The sequence below is a fragment of the Phaethon aethereus genome (assembly GCF_964289735.1).
Source record: "Phaethon aethereus genome assembly, chromosome: Z".
Taxonomy (NCBI): Eukaryota; Metazoa; Chordata; class Aves; order Phaethontiformes; family Phaethontidae; genus Phaethon; species Phaethon aethereus.
The window spans coordinates 39124720-39145841 of NC_138577.1; the positions used below are offsets into that span (position 1 = coordinate 39124720).

At 38.7% G+C, this 21122-nt stretch overlaps 1 protein-coding gene across 1 annotated transcript in view; it reads left to right on the forward strand.

Moving 5' to 3' along the window:
- The window catches only part of ADAMTSL1 (ADAMTS like 1), a gene marked incomplete at both ends in the record, with an annotated part of 200758 nt that overhangs the window by 167586 nt on the left and 12050 nt on the right, over positions 1-21122 (forward strand). The window contains 2 exons of the mRNA XM_082013297.1: positions 6130-6309; positions 8149-8283. Of these exons, the coding sequence (XP_081869423.1) occupies positions 6130-6309; positions 8149-8283 (315 nt within the window). The remainder of the gene's footprint in view (positions 1-6129; positions 6310-8148; positions 8284-21122) is intronic.

The following is a 21122-nucleotide window of genomic DNA, read 5'->3' on the forward strand; positions in this document are numbered from 1 at the left end:
CAAGTGCTGCCAACCACACCCTTATGCAAATTCTTAAGTAAAAAGAGTATTTGGCTCAAGTTTCACCATTTGGTTATCTGTCCTTTAGCAAAGCATGCACAATAGCTGTGCAAACGCTAGGTTGGGATTCCAATTTATTAATTATTCTCTGTGGGATTATTGAAAGAAAAAAAAAATATCATTCTCCTAGTGGTTCATGAAGGAGTAAATTCGTTAATTCTGTTGCCTCCTCAACATAGACACTGGACACTCCCTTGCAATTAGACTGATGTCCAGTGTCTTTCAAGCAAAAAGGAGATGAAGCCTGTACTCTTTCTCCCCAGGGCCCTGCATGGACATCTGCACTGACAGTGTGTGAAAGAGACTAAATATTATATGAACATAAATTATTTTGGATTTCTCTCTCTTGGTTCTCTCAGCTGCAGATGGGGATGTAGACAGTGACTGCTGATTTAAGAAGTGCAGCCATTTCCTTTCAGTATAAAGACATCATGAAAAGAACAGGATGTGGCTAAGCAAAGTTGCCACAGTTTTTATGGCATCAGAAAACTACAGGAGGGGAGTATAGCATGGTCAGGGGCACAGATTCACTGCCTTTTCTGAGAGGAAAATAATCTCTAGCAATTTTATGAAGCCTACCTATTATGACAATGTACATCCACAATGGAAAATGTTAGTAATGTCACAGAAGAACCACTGTCTTCTCTCCCAGAGGAAGGTTTTTTGCTACCTAGTAACATTACTATATGTTGGATTCTTTTGTGATACAGAAGAAATTTCCTCAAATTGTAATTTTCTTCATGGGTGTTTATCTTCTGTTACTGCCTTCGCAGAAAATGTCAACTATGTTTGACACCAGAGATTAATACTGTTGAAATTATGATAAAGTAAAAAAACACAAGCTGTGATGTTACACAGGGAATATGAGAGTAAATAATGAGGGCAGAAGTACTTTATAGGCAGTAGAATCCTATTTTCATACAAATAGTGTTAATAATTCAACAGCAATTTAAAAAAAGCTACTATGGGAAGAGATCCAGTGATCACAGTGATCACACAGTGATTTCTATCAGCTGTCTAACCTATGCCTGAAAAATATACCATCGCATAAAACCTGTTGAAGAACATGACAATAAATATAATTTTCCTCCTAATGTAAGCACAAATACATTTTTTATAGTGTCAGGGTTATGATTATCCAACCTTTTAACATATTTTTGATCATTCTACTTAGAACGATCTAAGGAGAAGAGTAATATGCACTACTGCTTCAGTCAGCAAACATGTCATATCCTAGTGACTTCTTCAGAGTAGATGAACTTCGCAGCTATGTAGTGTGCCAAAGTTCCCCAGAAGGCATTAATAATGAAATGGCCATCAAATCATAGCAAGTTAATGTGCAATGGTTAATGCAATAACATCTGATAATAAAAAAGACATTAGAGTGTGAGAATGAAGTGAACATAATTAGAAAGCAAACTAACATATCCAGAAATTATGTGGACACTTACCTAGATGAAAAAACTCTTCACACAGCTTTGTAAAGCTATAGTCTTTTTCCTTCTAGTATTTTCCCTCTAGTCACTTCAGTATGCCCTGAGCCAGCACAGCAAATGAGAGCTGTTCCAGATCAGAATTTGGTGCCTGTTAATCTCATCATCATAAGCTGTGTTGTTATCACTGTGCTGTATAGTCTGTAGTATAGGACCATGCATGTATTGGATCTTGATGTCTTGGCTTACATAAGGACATGTCTTTACTGAGAGTCAGCAGGACAGTAGAATAAATATTTATAAGAGAAATATTAAGTATGAGGGTCAGTTATGACACTTTCTAAGGCTGCTCTTGCTGTCAAGGGACAGAAATACACAGTTGCTGCTGACAGGTGTTGATAAGCCTGGAGAAATTTTCTTAAAAACAAGAGATAATGAAAGAGAACATTACCAGACGTAGGGAATAATTTTATATTGCTCTTTAACTTCATATGAAAGGCATAAGCCTATGAAAATCTGGGTTCTGAGCTGAAATCTATAGCTATAAGACAAAGGAAAACTAAATCATCCTGGATGCATAAGAGTTTAACTGGCCCCTGATACAAATTATGTCCGAATGAAACTCTGTTTTGGTTATACCACAAAGATGGTGGTGTGGTTCTGTTCAAGCTTGCAAATCAGCCTTATTTCACTTGACATAATTTCACCACTTTGTCTATAGAGGTGAAAGTATTTTTTAAACATAGTTAGGTGATTGTGGTCAATCCCAGACTTCTCCAAAACTAAAATCCTAAGGGAACTCCCACCCAAAAGTCACTCAGGAGTCTTGGAGATGCCTGTAACTTCCAGCTGGAGGATTTTCTCCAAGCTTCAGAAAGCCAGCAGCATTTCTGGTGTGGGCAATTTGATTGCTGTGGGCAATTTCACTGCCAAATGGGATGTGGGAGCAATTTGGATCACATCAGTATCACTAGGAAGCTTTCTGTTGACTACAGCACTTAAATTGTGCAGATACTCATTCGGATACCAGAAGCCTAAATAAATCTGGACCAAGCTGTTATTGAAAATACAGTTGGACATGAAAGTAGTTAAAAATCTAGTTCATAGGGCATTTCTCCATAGTATCCTTCAGGCCATAAGGCTTCTAACAGAGGCAACTGCCTGCAAAGTGTCATGTACCATTAGTCACTGTTGAGTCAGAACAGGTTTGGAAGAGTGACTTAAAATATATTACCATCCTGACCTTTATATCCTTCTCTCTCTGATGTTTCAGCTTTCAGCTTTTTCAACTCTCCTAAAAGTTCCTTTTCTCTATATTTCATCTACACATCGGAGGTTATACTTTCCTAGTTCTTACCTTGCTTTATGACCTACTATTTGTTCATCAGCTATACCAGGTTCTGACATGCAAGTCACTATTTCAAGAATATTGTGGCATTGGAAACAAGTCACCACTGCTAGATCCTTGTATTGCTATGCTTCCCTTCCCCAAAAGCTCCTGATTTAACAAAATTATCTTGACTGGCATGCATAGTTCTGCTTACTACATATCCCAGGTAGCCTCTTTGTGCTGGAGACAAAAGCTGAAGAAGAATAGACTACGGTAACTATTCACCACCTAAAGTTTTGTCTGCCCAGCAAAGTGAGTTTTGTTTCCAGCTGGCATGTCTCAGACTTTCAGTCTCTGTGACAAGGCAAACACACTCAGCTCTCTGTCATTCACCGTTACCCAACAAAACTGATTGAAATGCTCTTGCTACCCCTTGTGGCAATGCTGCGCAATGATGCGTTTGCTCATCCCTATGCTGACTGCTTCCTACTCCTGTCCTGAGGCTTAAATGTGTCACAAAAGGTGGAAGCACAAAGGAAAATTAAGCTGCTGCTCACTGACATATACTGCTTATCTTCCCTAAACCAAACTGTAGGAACAGCTGTACAGGTTAGTTTCAAATAATCCCCTGCTAGTGCGGAAACTTCACATTAAAGACCGAGGAAGAACACACTTCGTAGAGTAGCAGTCAGAAAAAGGTTTTTGTAAAGCTGCTGGAGATTTTGTAGGTACAGTGCAACTTTCCTGGACTCAATAGTAATACCTGAACAGTAAGGGGTCTTACATTTAACCCCTTGTTGCTTCTTCTGCTAGTGAAGTGTATACAAGAGGAATCAAGACTATCTGAGCAGCTGTCTGCAAGAAGCAGATTAGTTTTGTCTGTCTCTCTGTGTTTATTTATTTAGTTATTTAGTTATTTATTTTACTTGAGTCCCTGCTTTTGAAGACTGTGGTCATATGAAATCCTTGTTGTCCCTTTCCCTCCTTCTTTACCCTTCTTCAGTATACCTCATCCCTTCGTCTTCTCCCAATATTTGCACTTACCTTTATTTTCAAGAAAAACTTGAAAGCTCTACCCAATTTCAGTCTTGAACACCAAGAAAGAAGACGAGCCCTTGCTGGAACTGGAGAAAGCTTTATGATTTTATAATCTTGTCATTGTTTATTTCTGAGGTACATTTCTTGATACTTCCATGCCCAAGTTCAGCAATAGCCATGATGTGAAAACCTGTGCACTGTAAGTAGTTCAGACTGCAAGAAAGAGTGGATCATCCCTTCACCAGGGTGACATTGGGAAGACATGTGCTGGAATGTGAGTGTTTTTCCATCTTAGGGACCGCAGAACTGGAAGGGTCTCCATTTTCTCTCCTTTGCTCTCCAGAGCTCGACTCAGACTTTCTTTCCCCACAATGGAAACACAATAAACACACAGGCTTGAATAAACTCAAGAGTTGGGGTTGTTTGCTATCCAGCAGTTGTCTGAGCTCCCCTGAGGACTCTGCCTGGATGCTCTGGAAAAAATCAGAGTGAGGTTTTAAGTGGTGGTCGGCCCATCCTCGACACATACATCAAAGAGTAGCAGCCAGATGGAGAGCTGTGTATGGGTCCTATCCCAATGGAGTGGTCAAAAACAGGCCAACAGACCATCCTTTTAAAAAAAGCTGAGTTGTAGCAACACAAACAAGGGTAAACCTTTGGAAAACAGCATCATAGACAAGAATGATTTGTTCTCCGGGTATGCCATAAAAGGTCCAGATTAGCATATGCTATTTACTCTAGACAAAGGTGAGAAAAACCTTGCAGTCTTTTACAGCCTGCTTCCTGCTACTTTTTGAATGTAGAGGAGACCCTCTGCCTTTACAGGGCTTCAGCTTTCCTTCCTAGCTGCCAAGCTCAGACATATTCATTCCAGATGTCTTGGCAAAATCACCAGGTGACTCTGGGAGAGGTGGAAAAAAGGCCACAATGCTTTGATGTGGAAGAATAGGGAAAACCTCCCTTTCCCACTTCCATCTGCACATGCTTATTGAGGCAGCTGCAATCAGGCAGTCAACACAGACAAATGGGTGGTCGTGCTCAGTGAGCACAGCCTGAGTGAGGTATTTCTGATGCCAGGACCACAGAATTGACAAACAGACTGGGGCTTGTTTTCTGATGTGGAGGCACAACCAGAAAGGTACTGGCAGTGGGCAGAAGAACAAGTTGTTGTGACATAAGGCAGGGAATGATTTATGTGAGCAGCTGATACTTAAGAATAACTGCCTGTATGCATGCCTTGATCTACAGTAGACACAAGGAAACTGCATGTTCATGTGAATGGGATTAACCTTGTACCTCATTAACCTCTATGTACCTCATATAGAGGGTACCACACATGGGAGAGCATGCACTCCAGCAGTTACCAGGATTAGTGATGTGTGACTCCTTACAGCTATGGGTCTGAAAAGTATCATTTGCTCCAAGGCACAGCTCCATAGATCTATCCCATCTATTGAGACTTCCAAGACCATTGTACATAAACCAATTGTTTAGTAGTCAGTAACACTAAATTACGTGATCTGGTATGCATTTAAATCAAATTAGAAATCCCTATGCCAAGGAAATACTATCATCTACTGCAATACCAGAGGTCTGACCAGCTACGTATCAGAACCCATTCCTGCAAGATGGTACCCAGCAGAGACAGCTGGACCTTAGGTCCAAGCACACAAAAGGAGGTAATTCTTCCTTTAGTGGGTCATGAATCTGTAAAAATCTGTTTTATGAAGACTCCTGGTGAGACCAGTGAAACTGCTTTTCTGAAGTTGTAAATACTAATTGTTTCCATAATTTAAAAAAGGAAGATTGGATGAATTATTAGAAGAGAAGGCCATAGAGGGCTCCTAACTTCTAGCTCTACTTCTGGCTCAGAAAGTTCCTGAGCTGAAATTAATGGGAGGCTGGGAGAGGGACCAGCTTATGGCTTCTTCCAGAGATAGGATACTAGGCTAGATTAACCTTTGTTGTGATCCAATAGAGGCTTGCTTTTAAGAGTGATATGTTCAGAGTTCACTGATACAATTCTGGGACACTAAAAGGGAAGACTTCAGTTTGATTTTAACTCTTCTGCTCCAGCTCAGAGGGATGTAAGAAACATAGAGGCAAGCAAAGCAAAAGAGTTGACTAAACCCTTCTGAACTGCAAAAAGATGTCACTTGTTTTAATTGTTCTATCTTAACAATTTGTCTGTAGCAAGCATAACACTGTTTAGCAAACACTGTATCTTACTTGCGCTATGTTTGTTGTGTTTTGTCAATGTTTTTTCAGGTGTTCCTGAAGCAGAAATTACTTGGTTTAAGAACAAGGTCAAGTTGTCCTCTGCTCACCATCTGCATGATGGGTTGCTGTTAATTGCAAATGTTTCTCTGTCAGATCAGGGGCTGTACTCCTGCAAGGCAGCCAATCTTCGTGGGGAGGTAACTGAAAGCTCCCAGCTGTTGGTTCTTGGTAAGTCCAGGGTATTTTGCACTTGCAGCAATAGTAATGTGGCTGCTGGCACACCTAGCCAGCAGAACTAATCAGGATGTGGAGAGACAGAATGGCATAGAGGCAGCCCAGTTCTAAAAAAAGAATCAGTCTGCATTTGTTCTCTGGGCAGCATCACTTGAAACGAGGTGGTGGAAAAAGGAAGGTGGGTAAGGAGAAAATGTCTAAACACAGGGACTGTACCTCCCAGTCCTGAGATATTCAGTTTCACTCTTTCACACTTACTAGCTAAGAAAAGCATTTATTAACCATTTCTTAAAGTGGATCTCTTGAAATGAGAATGCTGCCACTTTCTCCCTGTGAAGAGCTCTGCCTCTGCTGAGCAGCCATTCCGTACATGGTTCTGTGATACTGACCTGTTTCACACCTAACAGGTCCATAAACCCACTGCACTTTTAAAAAGCACTTCCCAAGTTCAGTGAAGGGTTAAGTTTACTTTTTCTTGAGTTTCTAAGGAACAGAGAGAAAGCCCAGTTGGGTGATTTGAAAAGACAATGTCAACTGTGAAGTATGGGTGGAAGAGTTACCTGGTGGTAACTGGATGTGTGGGAAAGGGGTTTCCTTTCCCAATAACTCATCTTCTATCATTTCTCCATGCCTGGTAGATGAATGATCCAGCCAGACTTTGTAAGTGCTTCTGTACATTTGATAGGGAAGTGTCAAATTTTGAAACCTAGTCCCTTTTGCTGGTGCAACACCATTAAAGCTCTTATGTTTCCTGATGAGAGTAAGCACAGGTCCCATGGATGATGCAGCTTCCGGAGGAAGTTTTAAAGTGAGATTTCTCACTTTCAGAGACAACACTAAAACCCCTTTATCAATGTTCACATGATTTCCCTGTGAATCCAGACTGGCTTTTAAAACTCAGTCTAAAAATATCTGAAAAAAAAATCAGCTGGGTTTCAGCCTGTAAATTAAATCTCCCACATGATCTTTAAATCCTTTTCAGATCTTTATAAATGGCTTAGTTTTTAAAGATGTAAAGTTACCGTGAGTTATGCAAGCTGCTTATGTTTGTAGGCAAATCACATTTTTAGTTCCTTGATAGAAGGAAACAGTTCAAGCATCCATGATGTACTTCTGGTGCTGAATGTGATCAGCAATAGAAAACTTGCTTAGTGTGTGCCATGATCTAATTGAAAGAGGATGAAGCCACCACTCACTTAAATCAAATATCCCATAATTTCCATGACAAACAGAATTGGCCATGATAGGCAACTCAACTGATTTTTAAAATAACATTATGGTTAGTAAACAACTAAATCCTGCAGTTCTCAGCATAGACTGATCCTCTTGAGCTCTGAACTCTTAGTCCTTTGGAGCTCTGCCTAAGTATACCACAGGATTTGGCAGGGTTATAACCATATTTAATCAGGGCTTGATCCAGGTTGTAGCAGACATTAAATTTTTCCACTGACTGCCATTGACATTTGATTCGGCTTTTCTGCTGCATAAATTTGGTCTTTCATCCAGGGTGCTGTATCTCCTGATACTATGTACCTTTGTCACATACGAAAAGGGTCAACCAGAATGCCATGGTAGCCTTCAGACAGAATTTCTTTTATTTTGTGGTCATACTGATCCAGATGTTATTTTAATAATTTCTCTAGTGCCTTACTTAACATGAGGCAAAGCACACCTTCAGTAGTTGCCCAAAACTGCGTAGACTGCCACTCTGGAATGGTAATATTGCAGCATGGCAAATAATACAGCGATAGCTGGTGGTGGTTTTTTTGATGTCCCTGAGATGTTTTCTGCTATAGCACTGCTCATCACTTCAGTCTCCCAATCTGTTAACAGAGCCTCCACGACCTCTTCCTTACCTAGAAGATTTGACAGCAGTGCTTTCCAGTGCTGGGACCACCACTCGTTCAGTTCTGACCTCTCCTTCAGGAACTAAAATGACTGTCAGTCCAGAGAGCTCTGCTCTCATAGGTAAGTCAAGTGCTTTAAGATTTTTTTAGTTTAAAAAGAGTTTAGAGTTCAGGTTACAGTTATGCATCTGGCTATCTATTACAGTTATGCATCAAGTTATCCAGCCATGGAGCACTGGGACAAAAGACATCACACCGACAGTGCATTGTTGGTCATAATCACTGCCAAATTGTTCTCAGAACTCAGAAGCTCATTTCAAAAAAGGAGGTCCTTTTATTAGTATAATGCCCAAAGCTGCATGCAGAATAAGGGCTCCATTGTGCCACACTTTATAAGACCCTGTAAGAAGCAGTCCCTGCTCTGAGGGGCTGGCAATCTCATTCAGCACAAGACATGGCAAACTGGTGTGCCAGCTGATCTGAAAGAAGAAACATTTGCAGTTCTGTTTTTCTTTTTCTTATGCATTAGGGTACTAATCTTTCCATATGTCTGCTATTCATATTGTATATCCTTCAGAGCCTTTTCTAGAGTTTTGCTTAACGCTCTAGACATGTTTTTCTCTTGCAAGTTCTCTGTTTCATTCTGTTAATTTCATTCCTCTCTGTTATAGCACACAACCAATGTCTGCACAAAGCCATATAAGGAAATAATCCCCAATGAAATGCTTTTCTTCTTTTCATTCTTTTCTGCCTTCCATATAGCTTTCTCCTTTTTATGCTGTGAGTTCTGTTATATGCTGTAAACTTTCAGTTCTCTGGGTGTGATTTTTTTGCAAAGAGAATCTCATCCTTTTCTAAAGTTCAGGGTATGTTTATTTTAAAATTTCATTTCTCATGCTGATCTTGAGCCTCTACTAACTGTCAGGCTCAGATAGGCAAACAGCTTCTCTAATGGCCTTGTTACTGCTTTCCAAAACAGTCTTTGCTTACATTTAGTAGCAATTTTAAGATTTTATTTTCACATTGGAGGCATTCTATTTATGTTTTTAATTTTGTATGGTTTACTTTTCCCCAGTGCTGACATCTGCATACATTTGCAATGGCTTTTAGCGTGCAGCTCTGGATTACATTTCTGGTTGCACAAAAACTGCATGGAAATAGTCCTTCGTGGGGAGAATATCTGAAAGTATTTATTAGCGTTGAATAAATCATTTTCAGTATGGTTTTATTGTAGTCACTGTTGTAAGACTGGGTCACACTCCTGTTTCATCCATTTCCTCTCAGGTTTCCAAAAAGAGGTCTTTAGCAGTTGTAGGGATTTTTTATTGTTTGAAGGCAGTAATTGAACCACAAAGGGTGTTCTGCACTGCCTGTATATAACCACCTCTAAATTAATTTCATTTGGCCATGTCGCCCTGTACCCTGCCATTCTACTTCAGGAGCAAGGAAACTCCATGAATCTTAACACAAAATAGCAAACCAGTTTCATTCTTGAGGCAATTCCCTCAACTTCACTGAAGTTTTACTGACCTGAATTTGAGGCCTGTATTATTAACACCTAAGGAAACCTCCTGAGAGATTTTTTCTAATGAAAAATCAGCATGGAATGGGCTATCCAATCAATTAGAAAGCTACACTCCAGTGTGCTGCATCATGTTGTATCACTGACACAAATACACAGAGGATTCATCTTCCATGTATGTTACTTAAATATGTTTTCTGTAGTTGTACCAAAGAATTTGAATTCATCCACTATGAGAATACCCATTACTAGGGGAAAAAAAAAAGTACTCATGTCTCAGATATTTATTTTTTAATCTACATCTAATTTAATCTTATTATTAATTAAGATTCTAATTAATACTTTGTTAATAATAATATCACTAATTATTATTGCTATTATTGTAATAGTAATTGTTATTAATATGATTATGGATTATAATCAAAGACATTTAATCCCAAATTTAGCCTCCCCACAGTCTTCCAGTGCAGTGGCTAAGTTTATCATCAACTACTGTGATACCTTCATAATCAACATTTGGTTGAAATATTGCTACATAAAGAAAATCTGCATATGTTTCTAAGCTTCAGCTGCAAACACCAATTTGGGAACAATTTGTGAACTGGTAAACCTGGGGCCCATATCTGTGTCCCCTGTCCACAGCATCCCCTACAAGCAGTCCACTAATCCTTATTCTGCCATCCAGCCAACTGACGTTATTCCTTTTAGATCTTTCAATATTGATTATCTTAGGGTGTTTGCTCTACATGCTCTGGATGCCCCATATAAGAACCTTAGGTATATAAACTACTATGTATAGGGTCCCTTGTCTGTCCTACTGCTGACAGGCAACAGCATCTCTTGGGACTCAGAAGGCATTGAATTAGAGCTGATATTTGGAAATCTAAGAATATGAGGATTTGTTGAGTAGAAGAGGAAAATAGGACATGTGCAAAGGAACAGAGTGAAGTGTGAAAAAAAGGAGTGATAAGTAAGCTTTGGAGAAACTTTATATATTAAAGGAGTTAAAAGACACAAAATGTGAAAAATTATGTTAGAAACCTGGATAAATTCAGGTATCGGTTTGCCAGGGTTTAAGAAAAGTGGGAATCAGAACTTCATTAAACACTGGTTTTGTGCCTTGAAAAAAAAAAAAAAACAGAAAATTGAAGTTGCAAATGAGAACTTGTTTGGAAATTAACAACTGTATAAAATATAACAACAGTTCACAAGCTGAGTTGAAAGGAGAGAACTGGAGCCTTCAGACTACCATGCATGTTATACACTTTTTTTTACAAAGTGGAATTGTGCAATGCTTCCACCATCATTTCAGCCATTTGAAATTATGAACTTGCTCTCTGGAGTCAACTCCTATGAGTTTCTTCTACATAAATTTCAGGGGGGTTGCAGAAGAGAAAGGTCAGGGCCATAAAAAAAAATATCTGGTTTGAAAGTCTTCCTTCTCATTTTTAAGGGTCATTCAGCAGTCATTTGTGTGCCTTCACTACAGAACTAGAGGAAAAGACCTGTTAAAGACCCATGCCCTGCCCAATGGAGTCAGTAACCCTCACATTAAGATCTAATAAAAAAACACCTTTTTGCATGAGCTTAGAGGATCTTTTTTGTCTTATGTACTTCTTACTTTTCCTTCTAAAGGCTTGAGATTTCAGTTAGCTTTCTAGGCTCAACCCATCATCCGGTTAGAGACCATGATATAGATAGTGCCTTACACAGATTGATGCTTATCCTGCTCCATTGCAACTGTTGAAAGTATGTGTAGAGTACTGCAATCTTCCCCAGCCCTCACATTCATTAGCAAGTGTTATCTGCAGATCACACACATCTGAAGGACAGAGCAGAAGCTAGAGCTTGGGAATGAGTTTGGGAATATTTCTGGGTTTTACAGTAGTGCAAACTGACAATCGGTGTTGAGCAACAGACTGGCATACAGTTTATGATGTCCTTGGTTCATGAAAGGCACACAAGAAGACTTTATATCACACAAACAAAACATAGAAGACATAGTAAATTTCTGAAGTGACACCAAATTCTATTTCTTTGGGAAGCTTTCATGTTAGATCTTAATCTTACTAAAGTTTCTGTCTTTGAGACTTTTTAAATTTTGAATACAGTTTTCCTGAATGTTGGTAATGAAAGTGCTATAAGAAGCTCTGCCCTTTTCCTCAGAAAAAAATTCCTTTGTCACCTGATAAGAACTTTTGTTTTTTAACAATATTCATGACCATTTGACTTCTATAGGCCCTGATTACTTTGTGGAATTATCTTTTTTAAGTAAAGGAACATCCAAATTTCATGTATTTTCAGTAGAGTTTCCTTGTCTATGCTACCAGTATCACTGAATTTTTTTACACAACTTCCTGGACACAGTTGCAAGGACCTTGAGCTTTGTAAACGTTAATTTTGGCAAAACTGAAGTTGTAGGACATGGTGTTCCTAACTTCTAACACTCCTGCAGAAGAAGCTTTGGGCCTGTCAAGGTTACTTGTTTTCATTTGGGTTCAAGCTTGTTGTTTCCTGTATTTGAAGACATTAAAGTGAGAAAGTCTGAGGGTCTTACAAATCCTGATGGAGATTCACTACAATTTCTCAAATTTATTATGACCTTATTGGGAACCTCAGCAGACTTGTCAAAAAGTAGGAAATATGATATAAAATGTCTCCTTATCTTAGTGCAGAAGAATACTATATTTATTGCAGTTATGTAGCATAGTGAAAACTGAATCTTCAATGACTTTGACCTATATACATGAATTATAGTTAAATGAGGATTCTGGCAGGAACATTGGAACATAGGCCAGAAATGAATAATTCTAGGAATATAGAAATGTAGGAGTACCTATAAAATGTCACAGTGAAGGAAAAAAGGTTGAAGGAGAATGTACTTTGCTTGTAACAGCACAGTGTTTCTTGGCGTCTGTTGCTTTGCTTACATATTTCGTTGCAGATGAGCTCTTTGAGTTGCACAGAAAATGTCTGTGAACATATTTGATAAGTTTTTCCCCCAGAGCTTCAGATTCATGTCCCACATGTTTTTTTCAGAAATCTTCTTCATATGATTTCTGAAAATGTAGTGTGCACTTGAGGATATGCATATTGAAGGAAGGCGGATTGCTGCATTGCACATTGTACATAATTAAATAAAGGTTTTGCACTACATTTATGAGGCAGCCAAGGGAAGGGGTGCATCTTTATTTTGGAATGCAGCACAGGCTTATAAATCTAAAGAGAAATGGGAGCATAAACATTTAAGATAGCTAGGGTCTAAAATGAACAGAAAACCCAGCTCTTATTTGATACAGTGCAAGACTTAAGCAATGTCTTTAAAAAGAGAAGGCAACCAAGAAAAATTGAATACTGAGATAATGGTAGCTAGTCTATCTGTTCTGTGTAGCTGCAATGTATGTTTTTAAGGATCATTGTGTGCTGATGAAATGTTCACATTTTGGTAAAAAAAAATAGCAGCAACTTTTTTGATTGAAAGAGGAGATGCAAACATTGTGTAAATTCTTGGCCGTTGTTCAATTTTTATTCTTTGTATGAAATGAATGCAATGCAAATCCTGAGCATAATGGTTATTCTAGGGAATGATGAGTGAACCTACGGGGAAAAGACTAGGCAATTATTTGGAATCTGATCCCATGCCCTTTTATCTCTTGAACTACATATTCTACAGTTTGTTCACTGGGAACCTGCTGTCAACCCCAGCTTAGGACATCTATCCAATTTTGTGCATTTAGCAAAAAAAATCCTTATTTGTAGGAGATACTGAAAATAACTGTAAAGTTAGATGATAAAGTGTATTTCTTAATGACCAGAAAAGTACAACTAATTGTAAGAAAAGGATATACTGCTGCTCCATGTTTATCGTATTCTTCCTGATGACTTCCATATCAAAGTTACTCACTTCACAAATCAGAACACAATTTTACTAACTGCCACTATTGCAAACACAGTCCTAGAAATCAGATTTCTTTCTGTTTTTATACATTATCCCCAATGATCACAGAGTTAAAGCAGCTTAGCTGCCAATTTCACTGCTGCTTCAGAAGATGAAGAGCTGGACTACAAATTCCTGTTTTGCAAACACCCATTCTATTTAGTGATGAAGCTGTTTTCAAAACAAAGTAATAACAAAAAAAAAATTTCACTTAAAAGTTGCAAAGGATTCCCCTTACCAAAAGTAGTATTTCCCTTTCATTTTGCTTTTACTGGCAGTAGTATATCCCCCTCATTTACTAGTAAAGTCACTTAGATGCCCAGAAGAGGCCCCAGAAAGCAGAATGGAAAAATATAATTATGGCAGCCACCTTGCTTGCAATGGCCAGACTTCTGAGTATGAATGAATTACTTATTCTGAAAGGGCCAACTGCGTTAGAGTCCGAAATTCAAGAAGGTTTTCAGTATTTATTTTTTTTTCAGGGGGTGTCACTTCAAGTCTGTGGCTAATATTTGCCTATCTGCAGACTTAAGGGTTATGTAGATGTGCCACTGAACAGAAAAAATAACTTATAATTGTTTGAATGTTCTGGGGTGCATTATAGTGAGTCAAATGCCGTGCTGCTGGCTACTTTAAGAGAAGAAACAGATCATATAGATAGGCTGATGCCATGATCAGGACCAAACTCTTTCAGCAGAAACGGAGAAGTTAGTGCTGCAATTGCGTGCTATATATCTTGCTTTTGAGCCATAACAACTGTAAACACAGGACTGATACTTGTTAAAAATGAGTGTGAAAAGCAATAAATAACCCAGGTGAACACAACTGATCTCACCAGCACAAATCTCTTGCAATGTTTGGTGATATACTCAAGAGGAAGTGTATATCTTCTTGAAACATAAGAAATTTTCCTTTATTCCCTTCTAGCCTTCCCCTCTCTACCATGACCCTGCTCTAAATTTTCCTAGGTTTTGGAAATTACTGGAAGCAGAAATACAAAATACATACTACAAAATAATTTACAATATGCACAGAGTCAGCAAAGAGAAAACTCATGAGTAATTATGATTAAAGTACGGTCTGTACTCCCCTAAGGAAAAAGACAGCTGCATAAGTTGTGCACTAGGAGTCTGATAAAATCATGACTCTGAGAAGTTATTTTGCACAACATCATTTTTTCCTCCTCACTCTCTGTAATAAATTGGACATCATGTTTGAAAAGTAGCTCTAATGCTAAATGGTATTTTTTCAGCAACTTTATTCAATACTTCCACTCTGATGAGGATAAAGCACCAGGTGCATTCATGGGATAATCTGTCCTGTTAATTGTGTTTTCCATTCCCTTCCACTTTTGTTTTGGTGAAAATTCTACCTTGTCACACTATCTATGAGACACATTTATACACTTCCCATGTAAGTGACATTTCTGTAAAGATTAAAATTAAAATAATATCAAGGGTAAGCCATTATCATTGCAATTAATTTCCCAATCAGACCCCATTACATTGATCACATTCTAAATATTGTATGAAGTTCATATAGTATTGCAGTATCTTTCTTCTACGTCAGACTACACTGTAGCATTTCACTGAAATGTGTGGCTTTTCATTTGAATATACATTCTGTGTCCATTTCAGCGTATATGGTTGAGGATGATACCTCTGTTTGGTTGAACGTTTTGACCACACTGATACAGTGTTTTTCACTGGTCCCTCCACTGCCAAGCTCTGAAAGCGGAATCAAAAGAGCAAGGTTCTCAAGGCAATCTGCTGCCTTGGGGTTTTTTCCTGACTGCTTTTTGGTGCCATGAATGAGCTAATCTGAGAACCACTGATCTACAGCAGTGGTCCAGAATGTTGCCGCATAAAATAATATCACTGGCCTCTGGGGCAACATCTGTTTAATTTTTGGTTTTGTGGTAAGAGCTGCAGCTCTTGAACCTTTGTCTCTAGGCTTTTCCTGGATCATTGGCCTAGATTCTGTTCTAACATAGATATAAATGATGCAGAAGCTCCACTGAGGCAAGTTCTGGTGAAAAACTAGGGGTATCAGACTTGTCACCAGTATGCCAGTCTGGAGACTTGTCATTCTGCCAGCTCCTTCACACAAAAGATCTGTCAGCCTCTTGCACAACAAGCTCTGCTCTAGAGTAAGTGTTAAGGGAGTTTTCAATCACTGTGGGATTTCTGACCTGTTGACTAAAGGACTTATCCATTCTAAGTTTTGAAGCACCCTGTCCCTCCATGGTGGTTCTCAAACCTCTCCCAAACAGCTACAGCACTTTGTTAGTATCGTAGAGGTTACACCCCTCTGGAGCAAGCAGCACTGGCTTTCCTGCATCTTTCTGCCCTCCACCTCCCCTGCTCTGCGTTCGTTTTTCCCTTGCACCACCGGAATTCTCCTGAGCTGCTGGTGTCTCAGGATATAGCAAGTTTACATAGGCTTAAGAAATACAGAAAGATTTCTACAGCATCGCTGACCTTTGCAGCTTGGGCTGGTAGTCACATTACACACTAGCTCTAGCTCTGCCTTTGGTTGAACTCCTTGTGCTATACTGTTGTTCAGTGCTTGCTCCACGTCCCGCTTTTCAGTGTTATTTTTCCCCCATAAATGTACTTGTACATTTATGTATGTACAATTAATCTGGAGTTGTAGCAATGATGAAGAAGGTCATACTGAAGGGCAGTTCTTTTCCATCTTTGTCAGGCACTGAATGAACCCATCAGAGTTAGCTTAGCATGCTGTATCCATTCTCGTGGGATTTGGTTTCGTGATTTGCCATCGGTGATTGTTTTCAGCCCAGTCCTTATTAACACAAGATTCTCTGTGTGTAGGATTCCCACTGTCAAAGTAATTTTTAGAATACAGTATTACTACCAGAGCTTGAAAATTCCCTTGCTTTTTTAATGGGCCCACCATGTGGCTGTATATCTGGGAACATTTTTTACAACCTCTGTGGGGCAGGGAATGGGCCTAAACTCGACTTTTGTTGAATATGGTGTAAATTTGCAATGCTATGTAAATGATACCTAATAACAACATGTGTGGCACTGGGTAACCAGTTTAGCTGTTCTGAGAACTGTTTAAAAATCAGGTCATATGTTTAGTATAGTAAGTTTCAACTGCTCCTTTGGAGCCATAAATCGTTATTTAAAATACCTTCTTTTTTTAAAATGCTATTGTCATCAGCTGAATTAGCCTATTTCAAGAATTTCTAAATACATAGTTTCCCATGTCTAGCGTAAATTCATGTTAATTTAACCTCCTTTAGACTATTAAAAATAAAGGTTATACTTACATTAACATTAATTCTTTCTTTTGGGAATTTTCAGGATCACATTACCTTTTATAAGTTTTATTTCATTCAGTGTATGAAAGCACTGAGAACTCATTTGCATAATGCCCTGAGTTCAGTGCCTGCTTAAATTTACACTTTGTATTACATTGAAAAATCTTTCCCCATAAGACGAACTATAAAGACTTGTCTCTGAGTTTTGCCAGTTCAGCAAAATGGGTTTTACATACATATGACTTTCAGACATGCTCTTACCTGCCTTCGTTTGGTTTGATAGCATTTCACAAAGTTGAATACATCCTGTCAAATTTTCTTCCTTATGTTAGTTACAGGACAGAATTAAATTTAACTCTGTTTTAGGTTTAACATGCATTTCTCATTTCAGTCACCTAAGGAGAAAATCAGGTATGACAGGAAATTAGGGAAGTATTAGGAAACTCTGCCAGTCTGACCTCACCTACAAAGCATGAACACAGCAGTACAGTGTGACCAACAAAATAGTAGTTCACCAACAAGTTTGTATCTGTTCAGATTGATCTGTGGCTTCTCTACATTTTGTTCCAAGCATTTTGTTCTTCATTTCATCTTTAATCTTTTTTCTGTTTTGAAAGTATCCTTTAACTCTTTGAATGCGGAGATTAGAGTGGAAATAAATACTGTCAGGTTTCAAATCCTGTAGCTGTATTATATTTATTGTTTTAACACAGTTTTAACTTAAAAAAGTTTTTAACTCCAACTTTTCTGTCAGAGTTCAGTAAAATATATACAGAGTTCAGTAAAATATATACAGAATCACAGAATATCTTTTTTAGCTTGCTTTATTTCAGTTTTAATATAATCAATAATTCTGCTGACAAATCCCTTGTTTCCTCCTTTGCTAGGCATTTCAAATGGTAGTCCGCAATCATCTCTCATCTCCCAATTTTACATTTGGATAGGTACATGTCTGTGACTTGCAGAGGCAAGGGCCTCTGGTTTGTAAGTCTAGCTGAAGTTTTCTGTTAACTTTCTGTGCCACATTTCTTGCACTTTGTGATATCCTGAAACATACAGTCCTTAACCGATTGGGATGCTTACTGTTTTTCAAACTCAGCCTTTCTTTGTTGATCCAAAGTATTTTGAACTAATGCAGCAAAAAAAATCACCTATTTTGCAAGGATTCGTCACTGATGAATAGCAAGGGTGTAAAATTGAATTTTCAGATACATGCATGTAGCTTTTTAAGATACAAGCATGTAGTTGATCATTAATACCGATGGATCCAAACTGCATACCACAGTGTGTGTTTATACCCAGGCTATGCTATCTAGACCTATATCTTAAATAGGAAATTATTTCCAAAGATGACAGTGTTGGCCTGACAGTAAGAATGCAAGAGTTTGATTTCCAGCTCCACTGCTGTCACGTGGCTTGGCCTCAGGTAAGACAGCATGCACCTCCATGTGCCTTGGTTAGCTACTGGGAGAATGGAAAAGGTGCCCTTACCTCCCACAGCACAGCAGCTTCAGGTCTACAGTTGGAAAGCTAAATAGTTTCAGGAGCTCATACTGTAGGACTCTTTTGTTTAAAGAAATTTCAAATTCCTCATCTTGACCTGAAGTCTTCACTCAGTTTCCATCTCTAACAAATATTAGAAATACTGCCTGGGTTTAATCAGCTGGTTCATAGTAAATTAGAGACCTATTCATTAGACAAATATGAATGCATGAAAATAATATGTTTTAAGAATAAATATATTTTTTGTATTTTTTTACTTGTATTATGAACAGTATTTAGTACTTGCAAAACTTGTTTAATGTTTTCACCATTGCTTTCCATACAGTTTTGCTGATTTGAGGTATCAGGCTGCTAAAAAAAGGAATGCTAAGAAAACAAATCCTAAAGTCAACAGCCTGTGCACTTGTTTTTTTCCTGTTGTTCAGGTCTGCAATTGAAAGAGTGATGCATGCTTCATGTTTTGTTCTCTTAGCATTAGCACAGTAGCCCAGAGTCTTTCTGCAGCTAGAGTCATACAGAAAGTGTTGCAGAGGTATAATAGAGAGCTGAATTTGGCCCGCATTGTGCATTTCTTTTTCCTTTCAATAAATTATTGGCATTGTTGTGAAGCATTGGTCTTCCCTTTCCAAATACTCCCTTTTTATCCTTGAAATATTAACATTTTCTCTAATAAAAGATAAAATTTGCATTAGATTTTTGTTAGTAGCTCCAGCTTTTGCACATCTGTGACTCATTCTGGCTTTGGATGGATTCAGAGTCACAGTAGACTTTGGAAGGGAGGTTGAAGGCAATATTTTCTTTCTCTACTTAAGAAGGACTGAAGGAGAGGGGCCTCCTCATGCCAGAGCTTTCACTGCTCAGAAACAGTCCCCCCAAAATGTTACCTCCTCACCTTCCCAAGGGTTCTGATGCACTAAAGCTCTGCAGTAGCTGGTGGTGTCTGGAAACAAACGGTTTTTCCTTCTCAGGCGTTATAGGGACAGGTGTTGAGCTTTGGAAGGATAAAACAGTCAAATGTCCACAGGGATGGGAGGAAATAGAGAATAGGTGCTGGTAATCAGCATTAAATGGTATTAAAATTATTCCTGGGATGTGAGAAGGGGATATTAAAGGAACGTGGTTTTTTATTGTACTCTAGTTCTCATTTAATATGTACAAAACATTATCCCATAGCTTATGCATCCCATCCATACATGTGGGAAACATACAGGAAATGTGACTTGTGAAATGTGATTGATGCTTGTTCTGCATACACAAATCAGGAGTATCAATTACATATGAGTCTCATAGGTGTTAGTAAAGTTTTATTGTTAAATGTTTAAAAAAGTAATAATTACTCACTGGTAGAACATATCTATCAAACAGGAGTCGGGGTTTTCCCCCCATATTATTGATTACTGGCTGCTCCTCTAGCTAATGTTTTATATATACATTTTGGAAGGAGAAATAATATCTAAGGCAAGTAATATAGTCAGTACTAGGAAGACTATAATGTTTTGCCTGACAATAAAATTTTTAAAGAAAAACAGGCAGGAACTAGGACCATTTGCACACTGGTCAATTTCAGTTCCTCTGTTGTTTAACTGACCTTTCTGCTTTCTTCATTTATCTTGTGCAGACTGTTTAAAAACGCAAACAGTAAAACTGAGCTCACAGCATGTATCTGTCAGTTGTCACGGCTATGTGCTGACCTTTGGAAACCTCTGCAATTATCTTAAAAGACAGGCAAACTATAAAAAAGTAGAATACTGTAGGCAAAAATCATATAGCCACTTACTGTTAAGTTCGTCCATGTCCTATATATTCCTTTGTTTTCCATTGGTTTTAACTTAGGCAGCCTTAAACCTGTGAGGCTGAAATCTTTCACATCACTCACTTACTTGAGAATGAGTATCTTGGAGATTGAATTAGTTGTTTTTCAGAACCAGAGTAGTAAAAAACATGTCAGTACTCAGGAAAAAAGGAATAACATAAAGTGAAGCATAGCAGGAATAAATAGAGTGCTTACAGAAATAGGAAAAAAGACTGAACAGCAAAGCAAGCTGTGTCTTTGTGGTCAGGCAGCGAGCACTGGGGAGACAACTGCCAAGGGCAAAACTGCATTAGACCCTGCCAAAGAAATCAAAACAGAGCACCCTTACTTACTTACACTCTTTACCCTTATAAATAAAAGTGGGAAAAGGAAAGAGGGGAGACCACTGTGAGAAGTGTGCACTCTCTCATTCTGCCTTTTTCTTCCTTTTATTCCTTCTTTTTTTTTAGCTGCATTAACTAGTTCTTTGCCAGTGAAAACATTGTCATTGAAACTGCAGAGCCTACTGTGTGCATCACTTGCCTTCCGCCGCGGAGTTCTTGATCTCTGTACAACCGATTTCACACAGAATGAACCAGTCCCGAGGGGCAGCTTTATTCATCCCACACCCTTCCCACTGCGGGTGCATGCAGGCAGGGATTGCCTGCAACAGGGGACAGAGCAAAGACCCATGTAGCCACTGCACCGGTGAGAGGTTCAGTATTCATCCTCCTGAGTGGCAGATGGGGTGTCCCCAGTGCCTGGATCTACCTCTCAGCATGAAAATGGCTGGGACATGCCATGGGTCACCACTGGCTTTTTCAATCTTGTATGAGTTCTTCTGCTTTGTATGAGCAAGAAAGCTTCAATTGTTGTTGGCAAGGCAGCATCTTCTGCTATAGGAATAGTGTAACTGG